Source organism: Pristis pectinata, chromosome 5, assembly GCF_009764475.1.
Source record: "Pristis pectinata isolate sPriPec2 chromosome 5, sPriPec2.1.pri, whole genome shotgun sequence".
Lineage (NCBI taxonomy): Eukaryota > Metazoa > Chordata > Chondrichthyes > Rhinopristiformes > Pristidae > Pristis > Pristis pectinata.
In genome coordinates this window covers 116471973-116494332 of record NC_067409.1, presented here as the reverse complement: position 1 = coordinate 116494332, position 22360 = coordinate 116471973, and the positions used below count along the sequence as shown (strand labels likewise).

The window sequence follows — 22360 nt, the reverse complement described above, 5'->3', positions numbered from 1 at the left end:
AGATGTTAAACCGAGCCAGTATTGTGGCAGTATGAATGTTAGCAGTATTGTGGACTGCACTCAGGTTCATCTGTTCACCATTAACCCAGTGCGATTCTAAGATTAGTCAGCAAAAAAAGTATAACATATGTTCAGCTAAAATATTCCCACCCACTATGTTTTAATTGCTGTTTAAGACAACGCTAAAAATTGGTTTTGGGTCTCAGGAAAGCCATAAAGCTGCATTTTTTTGGAAAAAGTGAAAGCATCGTAACAGTGAAATCCATGGGGGAAGACACGACCAGAAACTAAATTGACGTTAAAATTAGGTTAATTAAAATGCTGTACATTAGAGCTGTTTAACAGAGTGTGGTGTATGAGAAAATTCTCATACACCACACTCCCCAAAAATAATGCACATAACTTACGGAACAGCCACTTTATTCAATGTATTTATGACCTTCCTGCAAGTCGTGAAAGTAGGTTTTATTAGAACCACATCATAAATGTCACTTCGATATAGATTTATGTGTGCCAATGAAATTTTATACATGCAGCAAATATCAATCCTCATGAAAATAAACAGAAACATCTAACAATATTCAAGTAACGCTTCAGAGTGTACAAAAACTAAAAAGTGGCTTGATTTAAAATTAAATAGAAACTATCAGGAAGGACAGCATTGAAGTCATCAAAACAGCATGTGTGGCTACTTCTGAAGAATGTATTTCCTGAGGTTCCAGAAAGTGATGAAAAAATAGATGGCACCTGTAAAAAACTAAGATTCACAATTGAGTGTAAAATATTACATAATATTAAGAATGGCAAAGAGCACATTTTATTCAGAGTACAAATGTCTTTTGTTTAATCAGCTGCATATAAGCAATTAATTTACTGCTGGGAAATTCTATTTTAATTGATGGATTTCTAATCCATATCTTCATTACAACTGTCAAATCCAAAGCAAAATTTACCCGATGCATCTTACCCGATGAAAATAAGAGTTTCAAATAAAGCTTACCTAAAACATTTAACACCTTAATAATTACAACTGTTACCTTAAAAGCTCAGTTAGATAACATTTGATGTATCCAAGTACATTTTGCAGAGGCTTCTCATTTTAAAGGAGTGCTTAGTTTTTAAACTAAGGCACCTGACAGATTCACACAGCACAATTCATTCTGCCATTTTTAGATTTTTTTTGTTTTCTTTCTCTTCTATTAAGTTTTAATTGTACATAGAGCCACAAACACAGTTTTATTTTTACAGGATTACTATATAGTGTGCAAGTTTCCCCTGGAAATTCCTTTGTTGTAGATCTGTTACGCAATTAATCCGTCAATAGCAGTGATCTATCCTTTCCAAATTTCCCCTCAAATGGCACTTCCAGTTGAAATAGAAGGTCTTCTGTTCTGTTTTCATCCCCACAGCAAACTACAAATAGAAAATGCAACTGATTTATAGAATTCTCTTTGGTTCATCCAAAATATTTTTACCTGAAAAGACTGATGTTAAAATAAAATTGAGGATCCTCCTGATTAAGGCATAATTACATTGAAATAGGTAGTAGCTCCATCTTTCAGCCTACATAATATGGCAGACAGGTTTGCAATGATTGGTATTTGACCTTGTCATTAATCATTTCATGACAAGGATTTGGAATTTGGAGTCAAGAAAAATAACAAGATGGAAAGAAGCGTGGGGATAAAGTGTCATTCAGATTAGCGAAAAATAGAAAATGGTATTCCATAGTAATTGGTATTTGCAATGATTTTTTCATTATTTATATCAATGATTTTGATTAAGTAACTACATCAAAATTTGCTGACGATATCAAACTGGAAACCATTATTAAACTCTGTGGAAGAAGTAATACAAGCAAAACTGTCAGTTAAGTGGCAACTGAAATTTAAATACAGATATATGCATTTTATTAGTAACAAATAAATCTGTGGAAAATTTTTAAAAACTTAACAGGGGTGAAGAGCAAAGGAATATAGTAACGTATGTGACCTGATCATTAAAAGCAATGCACATCAGCTACTGCTAAGTTTGTACTCTGGAAGGGAAAGTTCAACACCCGTCTAGAGTAGCTTGGTTACACTATCATTGACCAGGAATGCACCTACTAAACCTCATCCTCAAAATCTACCTGCTGCACATTCCTGGTCTCCTGTATGCCTCAGGGATCTAGCCCACCTACAGCAGCAGGCACCTCAAAGTACTGGAGAGATACCACCGCCGTCTCTGGAAAATAATCCACTGGCAGGATGAATGCCAGCACTCTGTGGGGCCAGCATACTCTGCATTAAGGCACTCAGCCAATTCTGATGGGCAGGTCATGATATTTAAATGCTAGGCAGCAAATGACCAGTGGCACTCTGCTCCAATGTCCATCGTGGTAAGACATTACCAGGAGGACGGAAGAAATAATTCAAGGATGTTCTCAAAGGCCTCTTGAAAAAGTGCTACATGCAAATTGACTCATGAGAATCCTTGGCTCACAATCATTCAAAATGAAGCAACATTTGGGATGGTACTAAGAACTTCAATGGAAGCATTCAGATAGCCAGAAAAAGCTGCAGAAGGAGTACACAACCTTCTGTGATACCTAGCCAGCTACTCAAGCAAGAACTTCAATGTGTGGCTGAATTTGTGGGTTCCACAGTTGCCTTATGAGCCACCTCAAAACACAAGGGACTGCAGTGGAAGCACTTCATCCTCAAACCTAATGGATGCCAAAGAGGTAGATGGTTGATTGCTCACAAATTTAAAAAAGCAACCAAAAGTGATTTTCTTTTATTTCCACTTCATTCCATGGCATTGTATTTAACTTCTCTATCTATGACTGGCAATACGACGAGGAAATTACAGGATTTAACTTTTACTTACACCACTTTAGAACACAAACATTTGGTTTTGTAAGGTACCATGCCATTGTACCATTTATCTATGAACCAATATCACAGCAACTAGCTACAAACTCTTTCTTACATCACTGCAAGACCAAAATAATTCGTACTTCCTTGCAATGACAATGAATCAATGAACTAAAAAGATAAAAATGTTTGTATTTTCATCTGAAATTGCAAGATAATCTTTCAGAGATCAATTTTCACAATTCCTTCATGCATTAAATGTATTGGTTTACACACATTGACTAAATTTGATTCCATTTACAATACCCTGAATTAGTGAGTATTTTGAGATTTTTACCAGTGGTTTGTGAATGATATTTCATGGATTAGTCACTAAAAGCTAAAAATCAATGGTCTTTAAACTGGCACATTCCTGCACACCATGACAAAAATATTTCAAATCTTCTGGATTATTTGCCTGTGATTTTCTTGCAAAGTTATAGCTCATATTTAAAAATGGTTTCTGGATAAGAGGAAAGATAATTGACCATGTTAAGCACAATAACTCACTAACTACAATTATTATTCATTACTTTTTAGAATGGCTAATTTCAAATCTACTTGAAAATTTTACAGTTAAAAGTAGATAACAATTGCAATTTTTAACTGAAAAGCTTTAACTCTAAAGCACACATCCTGATGTGTAAATTTAACTGCCAACAAGGCCAGGGAACTTTTGGCTACAAGAAGATTTTAGCTCAAACACTTCATTGAAAATCCCCTGACTAAAATTGCTTTATTACAGTAATACCAATGCTAATTTATTGCAAAAATAGACACTTAAAAACAGACTAAAAAGTGCTGTGCTTTGACTTTACTATCTTCCCTACTTTTCCCCAGTTTCATGATTCAAATTTTCTTTGTACTATTGTTTTTGGCACGCTATTTTTCCTAAGGTTCATAAAACATGAACATTGAATAGGACCAAAAGCCCTTTGAGCCTGCACCTGCACTCATTAAGACCATGGCTCATATTTGATCTTTGGTATTAATTCCTGTCCAAACTACATAACGTCCAATTCCCATGTAATCCAAAATCCTATTTCAGCCTTTAATACAGTTAATAGTTCAGCATCCACAGTTCTCTTGGGTACAGAATTCCAAAGTTTCACAACCCTCAGAGCAGAAATCCTTCCTTATGGCAGCTTTAAATGGGTAACCCTTCAGGCTCATAGTTCCTCACAGCAGGGAAAACATTCTCTCAGGATCTACCCTGTCTCATATTTCATAGAAACATAGATAGTAAGAGCAATAGCAGGCTATTCAACCCTTCGACTCTACTCCCCCAGACAATAGGATCATGGCTGATCATCCAAATCCAGTTTTCTCTCCTGTGCCCTTGATCCCTCTAGCCCCAAGAAAATTGGTCAACTCATTCTTAAACACATTTAATAATATAGCTTCAATGAAATCAACACTCTAAGAGAATCGATCCACTTTGCTGATCTTTCCTCATCTCTGGAATTACACCAGTGAACCTTCACTGTATTGCCATTAAAACAAATCATCCCTTAAATAAAGAGACCAAAATTGTAGAGTATTCAGAGTATAATCTCACCAAAGTCCTGTACAGTTCCTTTCTCGTGTCCTATTTCACCTTGCAATAAAAACCAACATTCCATTTGCCTTAGTTACTTCTTGTACATGTTTTTGTCATATTTATTTGTACAAGGATAGGAACAGATGATATGGGAAAGTTTTTAATTGGGGAGGGCCCATTACAATGGTTTTAGGCAGGAATTTGGGAGCGTAAATTGGGAATAGATGCTCTCAGAGAAATGCACAGCAGAAATATGGAGGCTGTTTAGGTAACATTTGCATGGGGTCCCACTGATACAGGGAATGAATGGTAGGGTAAAGGAACCATGCTTTCAAGAGAGGTGAAACATTTAGTCAAGAGGAAGAAGGAAGCATACTTAAGGTTTAGGAAGTAAAAAATCTTATTTGCACCTTATTGCACTGCACTTTCTCTGTAGCTGTGACACTTTACTCTGTACTGTGATTGTTTTTACCTGTACTACATCAGTGCACACTGTACTAACTCAATGTAACTGCACTGTGTAATGAATTGACCCGTACGATCGGTTTGTAAGACAAGCTTTGTACTGTAGCTCGGTACAAGTGACAATAATAAACCAATACCAATACCAATCAGACAGGGCTCTTGAGAATTATAAGGTAGCCAGGAAGGAGCTTAAGAAGGGACTTTGGAGAGCTAGAATGGGACATGAGAAGGCCTTGAGTAGAATTAAGGAAAACCCAAGGCATTCCACACATACATGAACAGGAGGATGACTAGAGTGAGGGTAGGACCACTCAGGGATAAAAGGGGGAAACGTGCTTGGAGGCGGAGGACGTAGGGGAGGTCCTTAATGAATACTTTGCTTCAGAGTTCAATAGACAGAGGTACTTTGATGAATGTGAGGCCAGCGTAGAACAGGATAACGTGCTGGAACATGTCGAGGTTAAGAAAGAGGTAGTGCTGGAGCTTCTGAAAAACATTAGGATAGATAAGTCCCCAGAGCTAGACGGGTTACTACAGAGAGTGAGGTAAGATATAGCTGGGGTGTTGACAATGATATCTGTGTCCTCCCTCCCTGGCACAGGAGTGGTATCAGAGGATTGGAGGATGGCAAATGTTCCTTTGTTCAAGAAAGATAATAGGGATAATCCTGGGAATTATAGACCAGTGAATCTCACGTCAGTGGTGGGCAAGCTATTGGAGAGGATTCTTAGGGACAGGATTTATAAACATTTGGGGAAGCATAGTCTTATTAAGGATAGTCAGCATGGCCTTCTGAAGGGAGGTCATGCCTCACAAGCCAAATTGAGTTTTTCGAAGAGGTGACAAAACAAATTGATGAATATAGAGCAGTGGATGTGGTGTATATGGACTTTAATAAGGCACTTGACAAGGTTCCCCCTGGTAGGCTCATCCAAAAAAATCATGAGGCATGGGATCCATGGAAACTTGGCTATGTAGATTCAGAATTGGCTTGGCCACAGAAAGCAGAGGGTGGCAGCAGATGGAGAGTATTCTGCCTGGAGGTCAGTGACCAGTGGTGTTCCGCAGGGATCTGTTCTGGGATCCCTGCTCTACCACCCTTTAAAAAAAACTTGCCTCTTATATCCCCTTTAACTTTTCTTCCTCTCACCTTAAACCTATACCCTCTCGTATTTGACATTTCCACCCTGGTAAAATCAAATGATGGCTGGGGAAGAAGCAAAAAAAACTGTCTGGTGCTGAGGATACAAAAAATAAAAATAACTTCTGCAACAGGATCCCATAGTAAATGAGTCTGCACCTTCTCCCAAACACTGACATTAAGAGTTTGGAAATAAAATGCAAGAGAACTACTAGATTCTAGAATCACTAGATTCAGGAATGGCTCCGGAGGACTGGAAAATCACAAATGTCACTCCACTCTTCAAGGAGGGAGGGAGGCAAAAGACAGGAAATTATAGGTCAGTCAGCCTGACTTCAGAGATTGGTATTTTAGAGTTCATTATTAAGAAATAGGTTTTGGGGTACTTGGAGACACATGATAAAACAGGCTGAAGTTAGCCTGGTTGCCTTAAGGGGAAATCTTGGATGATACAAAGATAGGTGGAGGGGCAGGTAGTATTGAGGAAGTAGGGAGTCTGCAGGAGGACTTGGACAGGTTGGGAGAATGGGCAAAGAAGTGGCAGATGGAATACAGCGTAGGGAAGTGTACGGTCATGCACATTGGTGTATTGAAAGGAATAAAGGCGTAGATTATTTTCTAAATGGAGAGTGAATTCAGAAATTGGAGGTGCAAAGGGACTTGGGAGTCCTAGTGAAGGATTCCCTGAAGGTTAACTTGCAGGTTGAGTCTGTAGTAAGGAAGTCAAATGCAATGTTAGCATTCATTTCAAGAAGACTAGAACGTAAAAGCAAGGATGTAATGCTGAGGCTTTATAAGGCATTGGTCAGACGAAATTTGGAGTATTGTGAGCAGTTTTGGGCCTCATATCAAAAGAAGAATGTGCTGGCATTGGAGATGGTCAGAGGATGTTTACAAGAATGATCCTGGCAACGGCAGGCTTAATGTATGAGGAGCATTGGATAGCTCTGGGCTTGTACTCGCTGGAGTTTAGAAGGATGAGGGGGGATCTCATTGATACCTACTGAATACTGAAAGGCCTGGATAGAGTGGACACGAAGAGGATGTTTCCAGTAGTGGGAGTGTCTAGGACTAGAGAGGGCACAGCCTCCGAATAAAAGGACGTCCCTTTAGAACAGAGATGAGGAGGAATAGCCAGAGGGTGGTGAATCTGTGGAATTCATTGCACAGATGGCTGTGGATGCCAAGTCATTGGGTATATTTAAAGTGGAGGCTGACAGATTCTGGTTTAGTAAGGACTTCAAAGATTATGGGGAGAAGACCAGAGAATGAGGTTGAGAGGGCAAAATAAATCAGCCATGATCAAATGGCGGAGCAGACATGATGAGCCAAATGGCCTAATTCTGCTCCTATGTCTTATGGTTTTATAAATACATGCAAACTATTTACCACAAAGGGATCTTGGGGTCCACATCCATAGATCCCTCAAGGTTGCCACGCAAGTTGATAGGGTTGTTAAGAAGGCGTATGGAGTGTTGGCCTTCATTAGTCGGGGTATTGAGTTCAAGAGCCGCGAGGTGATGCTGCAGCTCTATAGAACTCTGGTCAGACCACACTTGGAGTATTGTGTTCAGTTCTGGTCGCCTCATTACAAAAAGGATGTGGAAGCTTTAGAGAGGGTGCAGAGGAGATTTATCAGGATGTTGCCTGGATTGGAGAGCATGTCTTATGAGGATAGGTTGAGTGAGCTAGGGCTTTTCTCTTTGGAGAGGAGGAGGATGAGAGGTGAGTTGATAGAGGTCTACAAGATGATAAGAGGCATAGATCGAGTGGACAGTCAGAGACTCTTTCCCAGTGCGACAATATCTAACACGAGTTTTTGTTTTAGACAATAGACAATAGGAGCAGAAGTAGACCATTCGGCTCTTCGAGTCTGCACCGCCATTTTGAGATCATGGCTGATCCTCAACAATCAATATCCAGTTCCTGCCTTGTCCCCATATCCCTTGATTCCCCTATCTATAAGAAACCTATCTAGCTCCTTCTTGAAAGTGCCCAGAGAATTGGCCTCCACTGCCCTCTGAGGCAGTGCATTCCACAAATTCACAACCCTCTGGGAGAAGAAGTTTTTCCTCGCCTCTGTCCTAAATGGCCTAGCCCTTATTCTTAAATCATGCCCCCTGGTCCTGGACTTCCCCAACATCTGGAACATATTTCCTGTCTCTATCTTGTCCAATCCCTTAATAATTCTGTATGTTTCAATCAGATCCCCTCTCAGTCTTCTCAATTCCAGCGTGTACAATCCCAGTCTCTCCAACCTCTCAGCATAAGACAGTCCCGACATCCCCGGAATTAACCTCGTAAACCTACGCTGCACGCCCTCTATAGCCAGGATATCCTTCCTTAACCCTGGAGACCAAAACTGTACACAATACTCCAGAAGTGGTCTCACCAGGGCCCTGTACAAATGCAAAAGAATCTCTTTGCTTTTGTACTCAATTCCCCTTGTAATACAGGCCAACATTCAATTAGCCTTCATCACTGCCTGCTGCACTTGCTCATTCACTTTCAGTTCTACACAGAGAGTGGTGGGTGCGTGGAACGCACTGCCTGCAGAGGTTGTGGGGGCAGACACATTAGGGACGTTTAGGAGGCTCTTAGATAGACACAATGAGTGATAGAAAAATAGGGGGCTATGTGGGAGGGAAGGGTTAGATAGATCTTAGAACAGGATGAAATGTCGGCACAACATTTGTGGGTCGAAGGGTCTGTACTGTACTGTAGTGTTCTATGTTCTATGTTCACACCAAAGCATAACATACAACAAAAAAAATATGTTCCTTCGAGTTATCAATATAATTTCAGGGGTTTACCTGAGAAGATTGGGTTCTGGCATGCCTGGATCTCCACCTCTTCTAAAACCTGGTGGAAAACAAAATATTTATAATATATCCCTAAAGCCAACAAAAAATCATGAAGTATATTCGAAGTCTAAGATCATAATTTAGATTTACAAAAACGATACATATTACTAACATTACTGCTGGTACACTCATTTACTTCACAGGAACAAGTGGTACAGGAGATCAAGATATCAGCATAACCTCCCTGCTCTTAAATTCAATCCCTCTAGCAATGAAGGCCAACATTCCATTTGCCTTCTTGATAACCTGTTGCACCTACAAACCAACCTTACCTGATTCATTCACAAGCATTGCCAAGTCCCTCTGCACAACAGCATGCTGCAATCTTTCACCATTTAAATAATAATCTAATCTCCTATTTTCCCTTCCAAAGTGGATGACCTCACATTTACCAACATTTTACTTCACCTGCGAGTCAGTGAATATTTTTCCCCTTAATTCTCATTGATTTCAGTTTTGTTAAACCTCTTTGATGCCACACAATGAAATGTTATCTTAATGCCAAGGACAGCCATTCTCACCACTGGAAATCAATTTTTCACATCTGGACAGAGATTGCAATAATATCTGGAGCAAAAGAGTGTTGTCAAAACCAAAACTGAGTGTTATCAACTTCGATGGAATGAATTTTTGGAGCAGAGTATAATGCATCGATGCCACAATGTAGCATGTCCAGCACTACTAACTGAGGACATACTTTTAAGAGAGTACTACTATGTCAACCCATTGCTTGATTGATCTGTGGGATAACTTCCACCCCCTCCACCCCCCCCCCCCCAAAACATTCACAAGGACTTTGTTGCAAAAACAAATCTGGTGGATTTTTAATTTATCCAAACCTAGTACCTCGGTCAGTGCTGAATGATCCATCAACTTCTATTCTTGCATTATGATTTAGCAGTTTGGTATAATTGAATGACTTAGCATGGCTGTGACAGAGGGCAGTTAAGAATCAACTGTGAATCTGAAATTACAAATAGCAATGTAAAATGTTGAATATTCATTCCCGAATCTGGAATCAAAGTACTTTGCTTTGTTGCCTAACTGGCAGCTGATTATGCTATCTAATTCTGATATACCATGTCCAACGTGAGAACAGATGCACTCCTCAATTCAATTTTACTACCACTGAATCACTCAAATCATTTCATGTACAGTGGCATGCAAAAGTTTGGGCACCCCTGGTCAAAATTTCTGTTACTATGAATAGTTAAGTGAGTAGAAGATGAATTGATCTCCAAAAGTCAAAGTTAAAGATGAAACATTCTTTTCAACATTTTAAGCAAGATTAGTGTATTATTTTTGTTTTGTATAATTTTAGAGTGAAAAAAGGAAAGGAGCACCATGCAAATGTTTGGGCACCCTAAGAGATTTGAGCTCTCAGATAACTTTTACCATGGTCTCAGACCTTCATTAGCTTGTTCGGGCTATGGCTTGTTCACAGTCATCGTTAGGAAAGGCCAGGTGATGCAAATTTCAAAGCTTTATAAATACTCTGACTCCTCAAACCTTGTCCCGACAATCAGCAGCCATGGGCTCCTCTAAGCAGCTGCCTAGCACTCTGAAAATTAAAATAAATGATGCCCACAGAGCAGGAGAAGGCTATAAGAAGATAGCAAAGCGTTTTCAGGTGGCCGTTTCCTCAGTTCATGATGTAATTAAGAAATGGCAGTTAACAGAAACGGTGGAGGTCAAGTTGAGGTCTGGAAGACCAAGCAAACTTTCCAAGAGAACTGCTCCTAGGATTGCTAGAAAGGCAAATCAAAACCCCCATTTGACTGCAAAAGACCTTCAGAAAGATTTAGCAGACTCTGGAGTGGGGGTGCACTGTTCTACTGTGCAGCGACACCTGCATAAATATGACCTTCATGGAAGAGTCATCAGAAGAAAACCTTTCCTGCGTCCTCACCACAAAATTCAGCATCAGATGTTTGCAAAGGAACATCTAAACAAGCCTGATGCATTTTGGAAACAAGTCCTGTGGACTGATGAAGTTAAAATAGAACTTTTTGGCCACAATGAGCAAAGGTATGTTTGGAGAAAAAAGGGTGCAGAATTTCATGAAAAGAACACCTCTCCAACTGTTAAGCACAGGGGTGGATCGATCATGCTTTGGGCTTGTGTTGCAGCCAGTGGCATGGGGAACATGTCACTGCTGGAGGGAAGAATTAATTCAATTAAATACCAGCAAATTCTGGAAGCAAACATCACACCGTCTGTAAAAAAGCTGAAGGTGAAAAGAGGATGGCTTCTACAACAGGATAACGATCCTAAACACACCTCAAAATCCACAATGGACTACCTCAAGAGGCACAAGCTGAAGGTTTTGCCATGGCCCTCACAGTCCCACGACCTAAACATCATCGAAAATCTGTGGATAGACCTCAAAAGAGCAGTGCATGCAAGACAGCCCAAGAATCTCACAGAACTAGAAGTCTTTTGCAAGGAAGAATGGGAAAAAATTCCCCAAACAAGAATTGAAAGACTCTTAGCTGGCTACAGAAAGCGTTTACAAGCTGTGATACTTGCCAAAGGGGGTGTTACTAAGTACTGACCACGCAGGGTGCCCAAACTTTTACTTTGGTCCCTTTTCCTTTTTTGTTATTTTGAAACTGTAAAATATGGAGATAAAAAAATAATCTTGCTTAAAATATTAAAGAAATGTGTCATCTTTAACTTTATGCCTTTTAGAAATCAGGTCATCTTTTACTCGCTTAGAGGTTCACAGTAGCAGAATTTTGACCAGGGGTGCCCAAACTTTTGCATGCCACTGTATGTTACTTTTAGGATTTAAATTACATATGTAGGGAAGGAATGTTCATTAAGATTGTATATCTGGAACTTGCTGCCAGAGAAGGTGGTGGAGTCAAATACAGTTACCACATTTAAGAAATATTTAGACAAGCACTTAAATAGGCAAGGCATAGAAGGATAGGGATAATGCAGGGAAATGGAATTAGTGTGGAAGGACATGGTGGGCTGAAGGGGCTGTTTCTGTGCTATACAACTCTACGACTCTATGAGAACTACTACTACTAATATAAACTGAAGACAATTAACTTAAGTTACCATGAAACGTAGAACAAAAATGAAATTCTGTAAATTCTGTTAACAAGTGAAAGGGTATTCAAGTCAATATTACATAATAATGTATCAAGCTTAGATAAGGTTATACAAAGACAAAGCCACCCAGGACAATGCTGTAAACTTTATAAGGTACTTCAGGACTAAATGCACATTATCTAATTCCAATTCGACTCAATTTTGGGGAAAAAAATGCATACAGTTTATAGGAATGCCCCGAGCAGCTATATCAATTATCTGTCTTGGAGATTATTTATGTTGAATTACACTTCTAGTTTTAAGCTAATATAAAATGACCATATAGTAAGCTATATGTCATTAAGGGAAAATGGAAAAGAAATATGCATGTCTTATCTCCAATTTCAGAAATTTATTCCTGAATTAGAGATTTGCCGTGTTTGAATCACACTATAAAATGAAAACCTCTGTCATATGTCATATACAAATTTACTTATGAGCATCAAAAAAAGACTATAATACATCATTTTTAAAGAATCTAACACAGTGAAACTATGATAATCTGCTATCCAACTATTCAGAGATCCCAACTGCTCAGCACCTTGCTAACCAGGTAATATTTGCCACACTCCCTTTCCGCTCACTAGGGCCCCAATTTATTCCCACATTCCCTCTAACACACCAGAGCCCAGACTCCCATGCTCCCCTTTCCACTCATTGGGGCCCCAGTCCGTGCACTCCCCTTTAACTCACCTGATTAAACTGGAAAGAGTGAAGAAAAGATTTACTAGGACATTGCCTGGACTTGGGGGCCTGAGTTACATGGAGAGGTTGTGTAGACTAGGACTTTATTCCCTGGAATGTAGAAGATTGAGGGGTAACCTGACAGAGGTATATATACAAGATCATGAGGGGTATAGACAGGGTGAAAGCACATAGTCATTTTCCCAGGGAAGGGGTGCTGAAAACAAGACGACATAGGTTTATGATCAGAGGTGAGAGGTTTAAAAGGGACATCAGGGGTCGTTTCTTCATGCAAAGGGTGGTGCATATTTGGAATGAGCTGCCAGAAATAGCAGTTGAGGCAGGCACATTAGCAATGTTTAAAAGGCATCTAGATAAATGCATGGATAGGAGAGGTTTAGAGGGCTATGGGTCAAACACGGGCAGATGGACTAGCTCACTGGGCAACACAGTCAGCATGTACAAGTTGGGCTGAAGGACCTGTTTCCATGCTGTACGACTCTATAATTCAATGGAAAGTTTATCATACTGCTTCAATTTTCCTCACTAGTTTATTTTGTAACATTTTATTTAGTACATTTTCAAAGTCCACGTATGTAAACTCAATAGTACCTTTTACCCCCTCCCTTGCTCTTACAAAGGATTCAATCAAATTAATCAAGCACAAATTTTAATACATCTATGCTGCCATCCTTGATTAGTTCATATTTTTCTCTGCCAATTAGTGCCCAATTGGAATCTCTAAGATTCTGACCAACTAAGCTGACTGCCCTGTATGTTTTTTGAATGTTCTAGAACATTTGTGATCTTCCATTCTTCAGACACTATCTAAAGTGAATTAGAAAAGAATAAATCCAGTGCCTCCATTAGTTCCAAGCCTTTTTTTACCCTCAATGAGCTAGGAAACAATTCCTCTGGACCAAGCTTTTAAGTATCTGCTACTTTAAAATCTTTCCAACTTCTTTCATTACAACACTGTGTAATATAATGGAGGTCACTGAACACATCAGCTCAGCTTTGTATCGGAACCCAGAATCTCCCTGTCACATCCACTAAGTGCTCCATGAATGATTCTGTGAAGACTTCATGCCTTCATTAGCCTACCCAGATAATTATTCCAAGAATGATTCATGAGGTGCTACTTGTCACTGATCCCTGAATCACCAGTGGAACAGCTCTTTCAATCAACTAATTTCTTTCCCGTTTATGATAAATACAGCCTTCAGTTTCTGAAACGGCATCCACAAGGACTTATAATAAAAAGATTTTAGACATTCAAACATTTGTCATCAATTTTTCAACATCCACTTAGGACGTCATCCAGAAAATATCAGAAAAAGGTTGGCTTACAGGGACAACACACAAAGCTGGAGGAACTCAGCGGGTCAGGCAGCACCTATGGAGGGAAATAGTCAATGTTTCAGGTCGAGAACCTTCATTGGGATTGAGGACATCAAGACTCAGGACTTGCAGGAAGATTATTTTCCCCAGATACACTGTTTTACCAGTTATCATTGCAAGGCTCCATTACTTAGATTAAAAACAAGACGATGCTGGAGGAACTCAGCAAGCCAGGCAGCATCCATGGAGAAAAGCAGGCAGTCAACATTTTGGGTCAGGACTCATCTTCAGGACTGAAGATAGGAAAAGGGGAAGCCCAGTATATAGGAGGGAAAAGCAGAGCAGTGATAGGTGGACAAAAGAGAGGAGGTGGGGTGGGCACAGGTTGGTGATAGGTAGATGCAGGTAAGAGATAGTGATAGGCAGGTGCAGGGGAGGTGGCGAGAGCAGATCCACTGGGGGATGCGTCAAAGGTAAGGAAAAAGAGGAAAAAGAAGGTAGAAAAAAAGAGGCTAGGAAAGGGGAGAAGAGAAGCAGGGTGGGGTGGGGATGGGGGCATCACCTGAAGCAGGAGAATTAAATATTCATGCCGTTAGGCTGTAAGGTTCCAAGTTCCTCCAGCATCATCGTGTTTTTTCATCTGGATTCCAGCATCTGCAGTCCTTTGTTTCTCTAGTATTACTGTGCCACTGCAAAGTCTCTTCAAGGATGCCCACTTTGAAGAAGTTTTCTTCCTCTCTTCGACAGGAGCTTCGTGAGTCCCTCTCTCACTGCTCCACCTCTGTGATCTCCTCTGCTCTCCAGCTCCTCGACCATGTGCTCACTCAGACTCAGTTCCACAGCCATGTGACCCTCCTCACTCTGTGTCTACGCCGCCCTCCACCCCCACCCCTCCCAGACCCAACAAGGACAGTGTCCCCCTTGTCCTCACATTTCGTCCCACCAGCCTACCTATCCAACACATCAGTCTCCGCCACTTCCGCCAACTCCAACGGGACCCCACCACCAAGTATATCTTCCCCTTCCCACCCCTTTCTGCCTTTCGCAGGGACCGCCCTCTCTGCGACTCCCGAGTTCACTTCTCCCCCCACCCTCCGTCCCGCTCCCACCCCAGGAACTTTCCACTGCCCCCGCCATAGGTGCAACACCTGCCCCTACACCACCTCCATCGCCTCCATCCAGGGACCCAAACAGTCCTTTCAGGAGAGACAGAGATTCACCTGCACCTCCCTTAACATCATCTACTGCATTTGGTCCTCCAAGTGTGACCTCCTCTACATTGGTGAGAACAAACGCAGAATAGGTGACCATTTCGCAGAACACCTGCACTCTGTCTGTAACCGCGACCTGCATCTCCCTGTTTCCATTCACTTTAACTGCTCCTCCCACACTATCACTTATATGTCAGTCCTTGGTCTCCTTCACTGCCAGGAGAATTCCAAGCGCAAACTGGAGGAATAGTACCTCATTCTCTGTCCTAAAAGCTTATAGCCTAATGGCATAAATATTGAATTCTCCCACTTCAGGTAATGCCCCCCTCCACCCCACCTCTCTCCTCCCCTTCCCTCGCCTCTTTTTTCCCCTCTCTCCCCTGACCTTTGACCCATCCCCCAGTGGATCTGCTCTCCCCTCCTCCCCCACACCTGCTTATCACCATCTCTTACCTACATCTACCTATCACCACCCTATGCCCGCTTCACCTCCCCTCTTTTGTCCACCTATCACTGCTCTGCTTTTCCCTCCTATATATTGGGCTTCCCCTTTTCCTATCCTCAGTCCTGAAGAAGGGTGCTGACTCGAAACGTTGACCACCTGCTTTTCTCCACAGACGCTTCCTGGCCTGCTGAGTTCCTCCAGCATCATAGTGTTTTTCACCTGTACTATGACAGCCAAAATGCAGCAATCTGGGAAGGGCAGTTCTGCCTGGTCTGACGGTTGACAACCCAAAAATTTTTGCTTTAAAAGGTACTGCATGACCATGAATATAAAAAGCCAACAGAAAATTTGCTAATTGACCAATTTTCTGAAAACCCACTGCTATTATCAAGAAAAGCAGGATTAACAAATGAAACTGCAAAACTTGGTTAAAAATAGATGATTTAAGAGCACAAAGTGAATTTCAAAATCTTGCTCAGTGTTAAGAAATGATGTCACAATATCCCAAGAACAACCACAGGACTTTCTGTCCTATCTATAGCTTCCTTACTCTTTGTGTTTGTGCGTTCTTAAAAACATCAGGTTTATAAGAGAAAATAAAGGATCTTGGACCTGAAACATCATCTGTTTCTCTTTCCACAAATGCTGTCTGACCCGAGTGTTTCCAGCATTTTTCTGTTTTTACTTCAAGTTTGTAAGGTGCTCATTTTCTTCCCATATGCTTTAAAATAAAAGCTCACAAACTAAACACTAGTCTTAGCTTGAGAGAACACGTGCAGATGACTCATATCCAACTCTATATAAAAATTCCTCATTTAGCACACAGAAACTGCACAAGTAGACAGAAGGAGTCACTGTGAACAATTCGCTCCTTCAGCTGGTGTACACCAAGCGTTCATCAGTAACTAAATTAAGATTAAGATATCTTATTACTCACATGTACATCGAAACACACAGTGAAATAAATCTTTTGCATAGTGTTCTGGGGGAGCCAGCAAGTGTCGCCACACTCCTGGTGCCAACATAGCATGCCCACAACTTCCTAACCTGTACATCTTTAGAACGTGGGAGGAAACCGGAGCACCCGGAGGAAACCCATGCAGACACGGGGAGAACGTACAAACTCTGCTTTTCCCTCCTATATATTGGGCTTCCCCTTTTCCTATCTTCAGTCCTGAAGAAGGGTGCTGGCCTGAAACGTTGACCACTTGCTTTTCTCCACAGATGCTGCCTGGCCTGCTGAGTTCCTCCAGCATGATAGTATTTTTCACCTGTACAATGACAGCCAAAATGCAGCAATCTGGGAAGGGCAGAGGGAAATGATACCTTAATTTCAATTGTGAATTCACCTGGAATAAAGACCCATGTCTATTTTTTGCAAGTACAAATATAACAAGACAAACTCAGATTCTGTTTAATTATTACAACCATCTTGTTTTATATGACTGGTTCCTCCTAAAGGGCCCATGCAGTAGACATACAACTACCATATCTTCCCATTCCATTAGATGAAGTTCCTTAATATGGTGTAGACATTCAAACAACAAATCACATGACAGTGATATAAAGAAGTGGAAGTATAAAGAGGAGACTTTATTATACAGAAGATGATATACCAGTGAGTTAGATCCTCCAAACATGCTGAATATTTCTCATACTTTCTTATGACAAAGATTTATGAATGGAATTGCCTCTTCCTATGATGGTTCTCAGAACAATCCCATCAATTTTATCCCCCCACTTATTTTCATTGTAAATCTACATACTCATCCTGATTCTCCACCCCACTACCTACATAAGTGATAGTTTCCAGCAACCAATTAACCTACCAACCAACACATAGAAGACACTTGGGCATCTGGGGGAAATCTACGTGGTCACAAAGGAGAGCCTATAAAATCCACATTCACCACCATTATCTCCTGCCTTACTTTGTCAACTAATATAGCACACCAAATTTATAAAAGCCATACTCTTAAAACAGCTCATAAAAATCTAAGGGCAGGAACTCGATGCCCTTAAGGTCATTTCACGCTTACGACATCAATAAAATCCCAAAGACACATGAAAAAACAGGCATAAGTCAAATGACCCAAGTCTGCACCATCATTCATCAAGGTCATGGCTCATCCCTACCCCAATGCTATTTTCCTGGATGATCCCAATATCCCTTTATTCCTTTAATATCCAGAAATCTATTAATCTGTTTTGAACAAACTGAACTCCTAAGATTCTCCACCCTCTGTGAAGCAATTTCTCCTCATTAGGGCCAACCCTAATTTGGAGACTATGACCCTTGGTTCTTGACTCCTCAGCCAAGGGGAATCTAGAACCAAATAAGCCTGCAAGAATTTAGTAAGCTTGAATGAGACCTCCTCTCATTCTTCACAACTTTAGACAATACAAGTCCGATCTATTCAATGTCTCCTCAAACAGCAACCAGTCTAGTGAGACACAAGAGATGCTGGAATCTGAAGTGACAAAATGAAGAAGGAACTCAGTAGGTCAGGCAGCATCTGTGGAGGAAAATGGACAAGTCGACATTTCAGGTCCAGACCCTTCTTCATCTGAACTGAAATATAGAGGGCAGATTGCTGGTATAAAAAGCTGAGTGTAAGGGGTGGTGCAAGAGCAGGCAAACTCCTCAGTCCTCTACTCTGCTCCCAAAATACTCATGACTGTGTGGCCAGATTCTCTATCTATGAGCTTACAGATGATACCACTGCAGTGGGCCATAGCTCAAATAATGAGAAGTCGGAGTAGAGGAAGGAGATAGAGAGCTTAGTGACATGGTGTCATGACAACAACCTTTCCCTCAATGTCAGCAGAACTAAAGAGCTGGTCATTGACTTCAGGAAAGGGGTCGGTGTACATGCTCCTGTCTACATCAACGGTGCTGAGGTCCAGAGGGTTGAGAGCTTCAAGTTCCGAGGAGTGACCATCACCAGTAGCCTGTCCTGGTCCAACCACATAGACGCACAGTCAAGAAAGCTCACCAGCGCCTGTACTTCCTCAGGAGGCTAAAGAAATTTGGCATGTCCCCTTTGACACTCACCAACTTTTATTCATGCACCATAGAAAGCATCCAATCTGCATGCATCACAGCTTGATAATGGCAATTGCTCTACCTGGGACCGCAAGAAACTGCAGAGAGTTGTGGACACAGCCTAGCACATCACAGAAACAAGTCTCCCCTCCATGGACTCTGTCTATACTTCTTGTTGCCTTGGTGAAGCAGCCAGTATAATTAAAGAGCCCACCCATCCGGGGCACTCTCTCTTCTCCCCTCTCCCATCAGGCACAAGATACAGGAGCCTGAGGGCACATACCACCAGGGTCAAGGGCAGCTTCTATCCCACTGTGATAAGACTATCGAACAGTTCCTTTATATGATGAGATGGACTCTTAGCCTCACAATGTACCTTGTTGTGACCTTGCACCTTATTGTCTACCTGCACTGCACTTCCTCTGCAGCTGTGACACTTTACTCTGTATTCTGTTTTTTTTACCCTGTTCTACCTCAATGCAGTGTAATGAATTGACCTGTACGTCAGTGTGCAAGACAAGTTTTTCACTGTACCTCGGTACAAGTGACAATAATAGAGGCGATAGGCAGATGGAGGAGAGAAGAGTGGAAATAGCAACAAAGGCAGGGAGGTGGTGGCTGCAGATGGTGGAATCGAGTAGGAAAGGAAGGTGGAGCACGGCATCAAAGTCCAGTCACTGTCCAGTCCAGTGAATCGTCACTATACGCTCGCCATTCTTTTTCAGATAAAGAGACCAGAACTATAAGCAATGTCACAGGTACAGCCTGACCGCGGCCTGGCATCCCAGTAATTGTATTTTGAGCAGTTTATCCTTGGACGTGTTCCACGCCTCCCAGGCCTGGGGTGAAGCAGAGCCTGGCGGCAGAAGCACACGACCGTGTGGATCAGCGGGTCGCTCTCTCCAAGGTAACCGAAGCAGCCAGGTGCTCCAGGTAAGGTCCCCGGTGTTCAGGTGAGGGAGGCGGCAGGCTCAGGGCGCCCGCTCCCCGCTGCTACCGAGCGTTCCCGGGCCTCGCCGCGGGGACAAACGGCGGGCCCGCGCCCCCGACCCCCACCGGTACTGACCCAGGTAAAGCACAGTCGGGATGAAGCCCCAGCGAATGGCGAACTGAGTGCAGCGAAAGACTTGTTGCAGCCGCTGTTTGCTCTCCTTGCTCAGTCTGACCATCTTCACACAGCGAGCCGCCCGCGCCCAGAGCCGCCAGCTCAGACACCGGAGGAAGGAGGCAGTCCTCCGCGCAGAGCGCCACCCAGCGTTCGGGCGCGGGAGAGCATCAGGACATTCCTGATGCCCAGTCCCGATGGAGGGTCCCCAGCCCACACGTCGACTGTCCATCTCCCTCCATAGATGCTGCCTAACCCGCAGGGTTCCTCCAGAGTCTTGTGTGTTGCTCAAGGTCATTTCTATTTACCCTTATTTATGCACTCCGACCTTCCCTCAGTCCCCTTTGTGACAAAGAAAACAACCTAGACAATTTCTCCACAGAACAAAAATTTTCCAGCCCTGCAACCTCCTTGCAACTTTCTACCCTACTTTCTCTTGTGTTATCACATTCTTCCTGGAGTGTGATGACTAGAGCTATACTCTGTATGGATCAAATTAATGTTGTATACAGTTTTACCATCTAGACCATTAGACATAGGCCTATAGGCCATTTGGACCAGCAAGTCTACTCCGCCATTCGATCATGCCTGATTTATTTTTTCCCCTCAACCCCATTCTCCTGCCTTTTCCCCATAATCTTTGACACCCTTACTAATCAAGAACCTATCAACTGCCATGTTAAACCTTTTCCCTCCTGGGTGAGTAGCTTTGCTTATCAGGGACAGTGTCACAGCTGTAGAAAGGGAGGATGTCCTGGAGGGATCATCTATTGAGTCCGTCTGGCTGGAAGTCATAAACAGGAAGGGAGTCATCACTCTATTGGGTCTACAGAGCTCTCAATAGCAGCAGAGACACTGAGGAGCAGATTGGGAGGCAGATTTTGGAGAGGTGCAAAAATAACAGGGTTGTTGTCGTGGATGATTTCAACTTCCCTAATATTGATTGTCACCTCCTTAGTGTAAAGGGGATAGATGGGGCAAAGTTTGTTAGGTGTGTCCAGGAAGGATTCCTGACATAGTATGTGGACAGCCTACTAGAGGAGATGCCATACTGGACCTGGTACTAGGCAATGAGCCTGATCAGGTTTCAGATCTCTTGTTGGGAGAGCATTTTGGAGACAGTGACCATAACTCCCTTTACCATAGCTTTAGAGAGGGATAGGAGCAGACAATATAGGAAAGTATTTAATTGGGGGTGGGGAAATTATGATGCTGTTAGGCAGGAACTTGGGATCGTAAATTGGGAACAGATGTTCTTGGGAAAATGCACAGCGGAAATGCGGAAGTTGTTTAGGGAGTACTTGCATGGGGTTCTGGATAGGTTTGTCTCATTGAGGCAGGGTAAGGATGGTAGGGTGAAGGAACTGTGGTTGACAAGAGACATAGAATATCTTGTCAAGAGGAAGAAAGAAGCTTACCTAAGGTTTAGAAAGCAAGGATCAGACAGGGCCCTGGAGACTTATTAAGGTAGCCAGGAGGGAGCTTAAGAATGAACTTAGGAGAACTAGAAGGGGGCATGAGAAGGCCTTGGCGAGTAGGATTAAGGAAAACCCCAAGGCGTTCTACACATGTGAAGAATAGGAGGATGACTAGAGTGAGGGTAGAGCTGATCAGGGACAAAAGAGGAGATACGTACCTGGAGTCAGAAGAGGTAGGGAAGGTCCTTAATGAATACTTTGCTTCAATATTCACCAATGAGAGAGACCTTGACGTTTGTGAGGATGGCATACAATAGGCTGATACACTAGGGCATGTCAACGTGAGAAAAGAGGATGTGCTGGTACGTTTGAAAAATATTAGGATAGATAAGCCACCAGGGCCGGATGGGGTATATCCAAGGTTATTATGGGAAGCGAGGGAAGAGATTGCTTTAGTGATGATCTTTGCGTCCTCACTGGCCACAAGAGTAGTGCCAGATGATTGGAGAGTGGCAAATGTCGTTCCTTTGTTTAAGAAAGGAAGTAGGGATAACCCTGGGAATTACAGACCAGTGAGTCTTACTTCAGAGATGGGCAAATTACTGGAGAAGGTTCTAAGAGACATGATTTATGGGCATTCGGAGAAGCATAGGCTGATTAGGGACAGTCAGCACGGCTTTGTGAGAGGCAGGTCGTGCCTCATGAGCCTGATTGAATTCTTTGAGGATGTGACAAAGCACATTAATTAAGGTAGAGCACTGGATGTGGTGTACATGGTTTTAGTAAGGCATTTGATAAGATTCCTCATAGAAGGCTCATTCAGAATGTCAGGAGGCATTTGATCCAGGGAAACTTGGCTGTTTGAATTCAGAATTGGCTCGCCCATAGAAGACAGAGGATGGTGGTGGATGGAATGTATGCTGACTGGAGGTTGGTGACTAGCGGTGTTCTGCAGGGATCTGTTCTGGGTCCCTCATCTTTGTGATTTTTATAAATGACTTGGATGAGGATGTGGAAGGTTGGGTTTGTAAGTTTGCTGATGACACAAAGGTTGGTGGTGTTGTGGATAGTGTAGAAGGTAGCTGTACGTTACAACAGGAC

At 42.2% G+C, this 22360-nt stretch overlaps 1 protein-coding gene across 1 annotated transcript; it reads right to left on the bottom strand.

The window, feature by feature from the left end:
* Nucleotides 1-789: 789 nt before the first annotated feature.
* On the bottom strand, nucleotides 790-19969 carry tomm7 (translocase of outer mitochondrial membrane 7 homolog (yeast)). The gene is made up of 3 exons (XM_052015391.1): nucleotides 19803-19969; nucleotides 8857-8905; nucleotides 790-1413 (listed from the first exon to the last, which is right to left on the bottom strand). Exons 1-3 carry the CDS (start codon nucleotides 19903-19905, stop codon nucleotides 1398-1400), a joined length of 168 nt encoding a protein of 55 aa, XP_051871351.1. The 5' UTR covers nucleotides 19906-19969; the 3' UTR covers nucleotides 790-1397.
* Nucleotides 19970-22360: the final 2391 nt, after the last annotated feature.

Bases quoted from the DNA above. Each gene is read 5' to 3' on its own strand.
- tomm7 (XM_052015391.1), bottom strand. From the start codon at position 19,905: ATGGTCAGACTGAGCAAGGAGAGCAAACAGCGGCTGCAACAAGTCTTT. The intron at 8,906-19,802 runs GTCAGTACCGGT...GTTTTCCACCAG, and splicing joins CCCGACTGTGCTTTACCTGG to GTTTTAGAAGAGGTGGAGAT.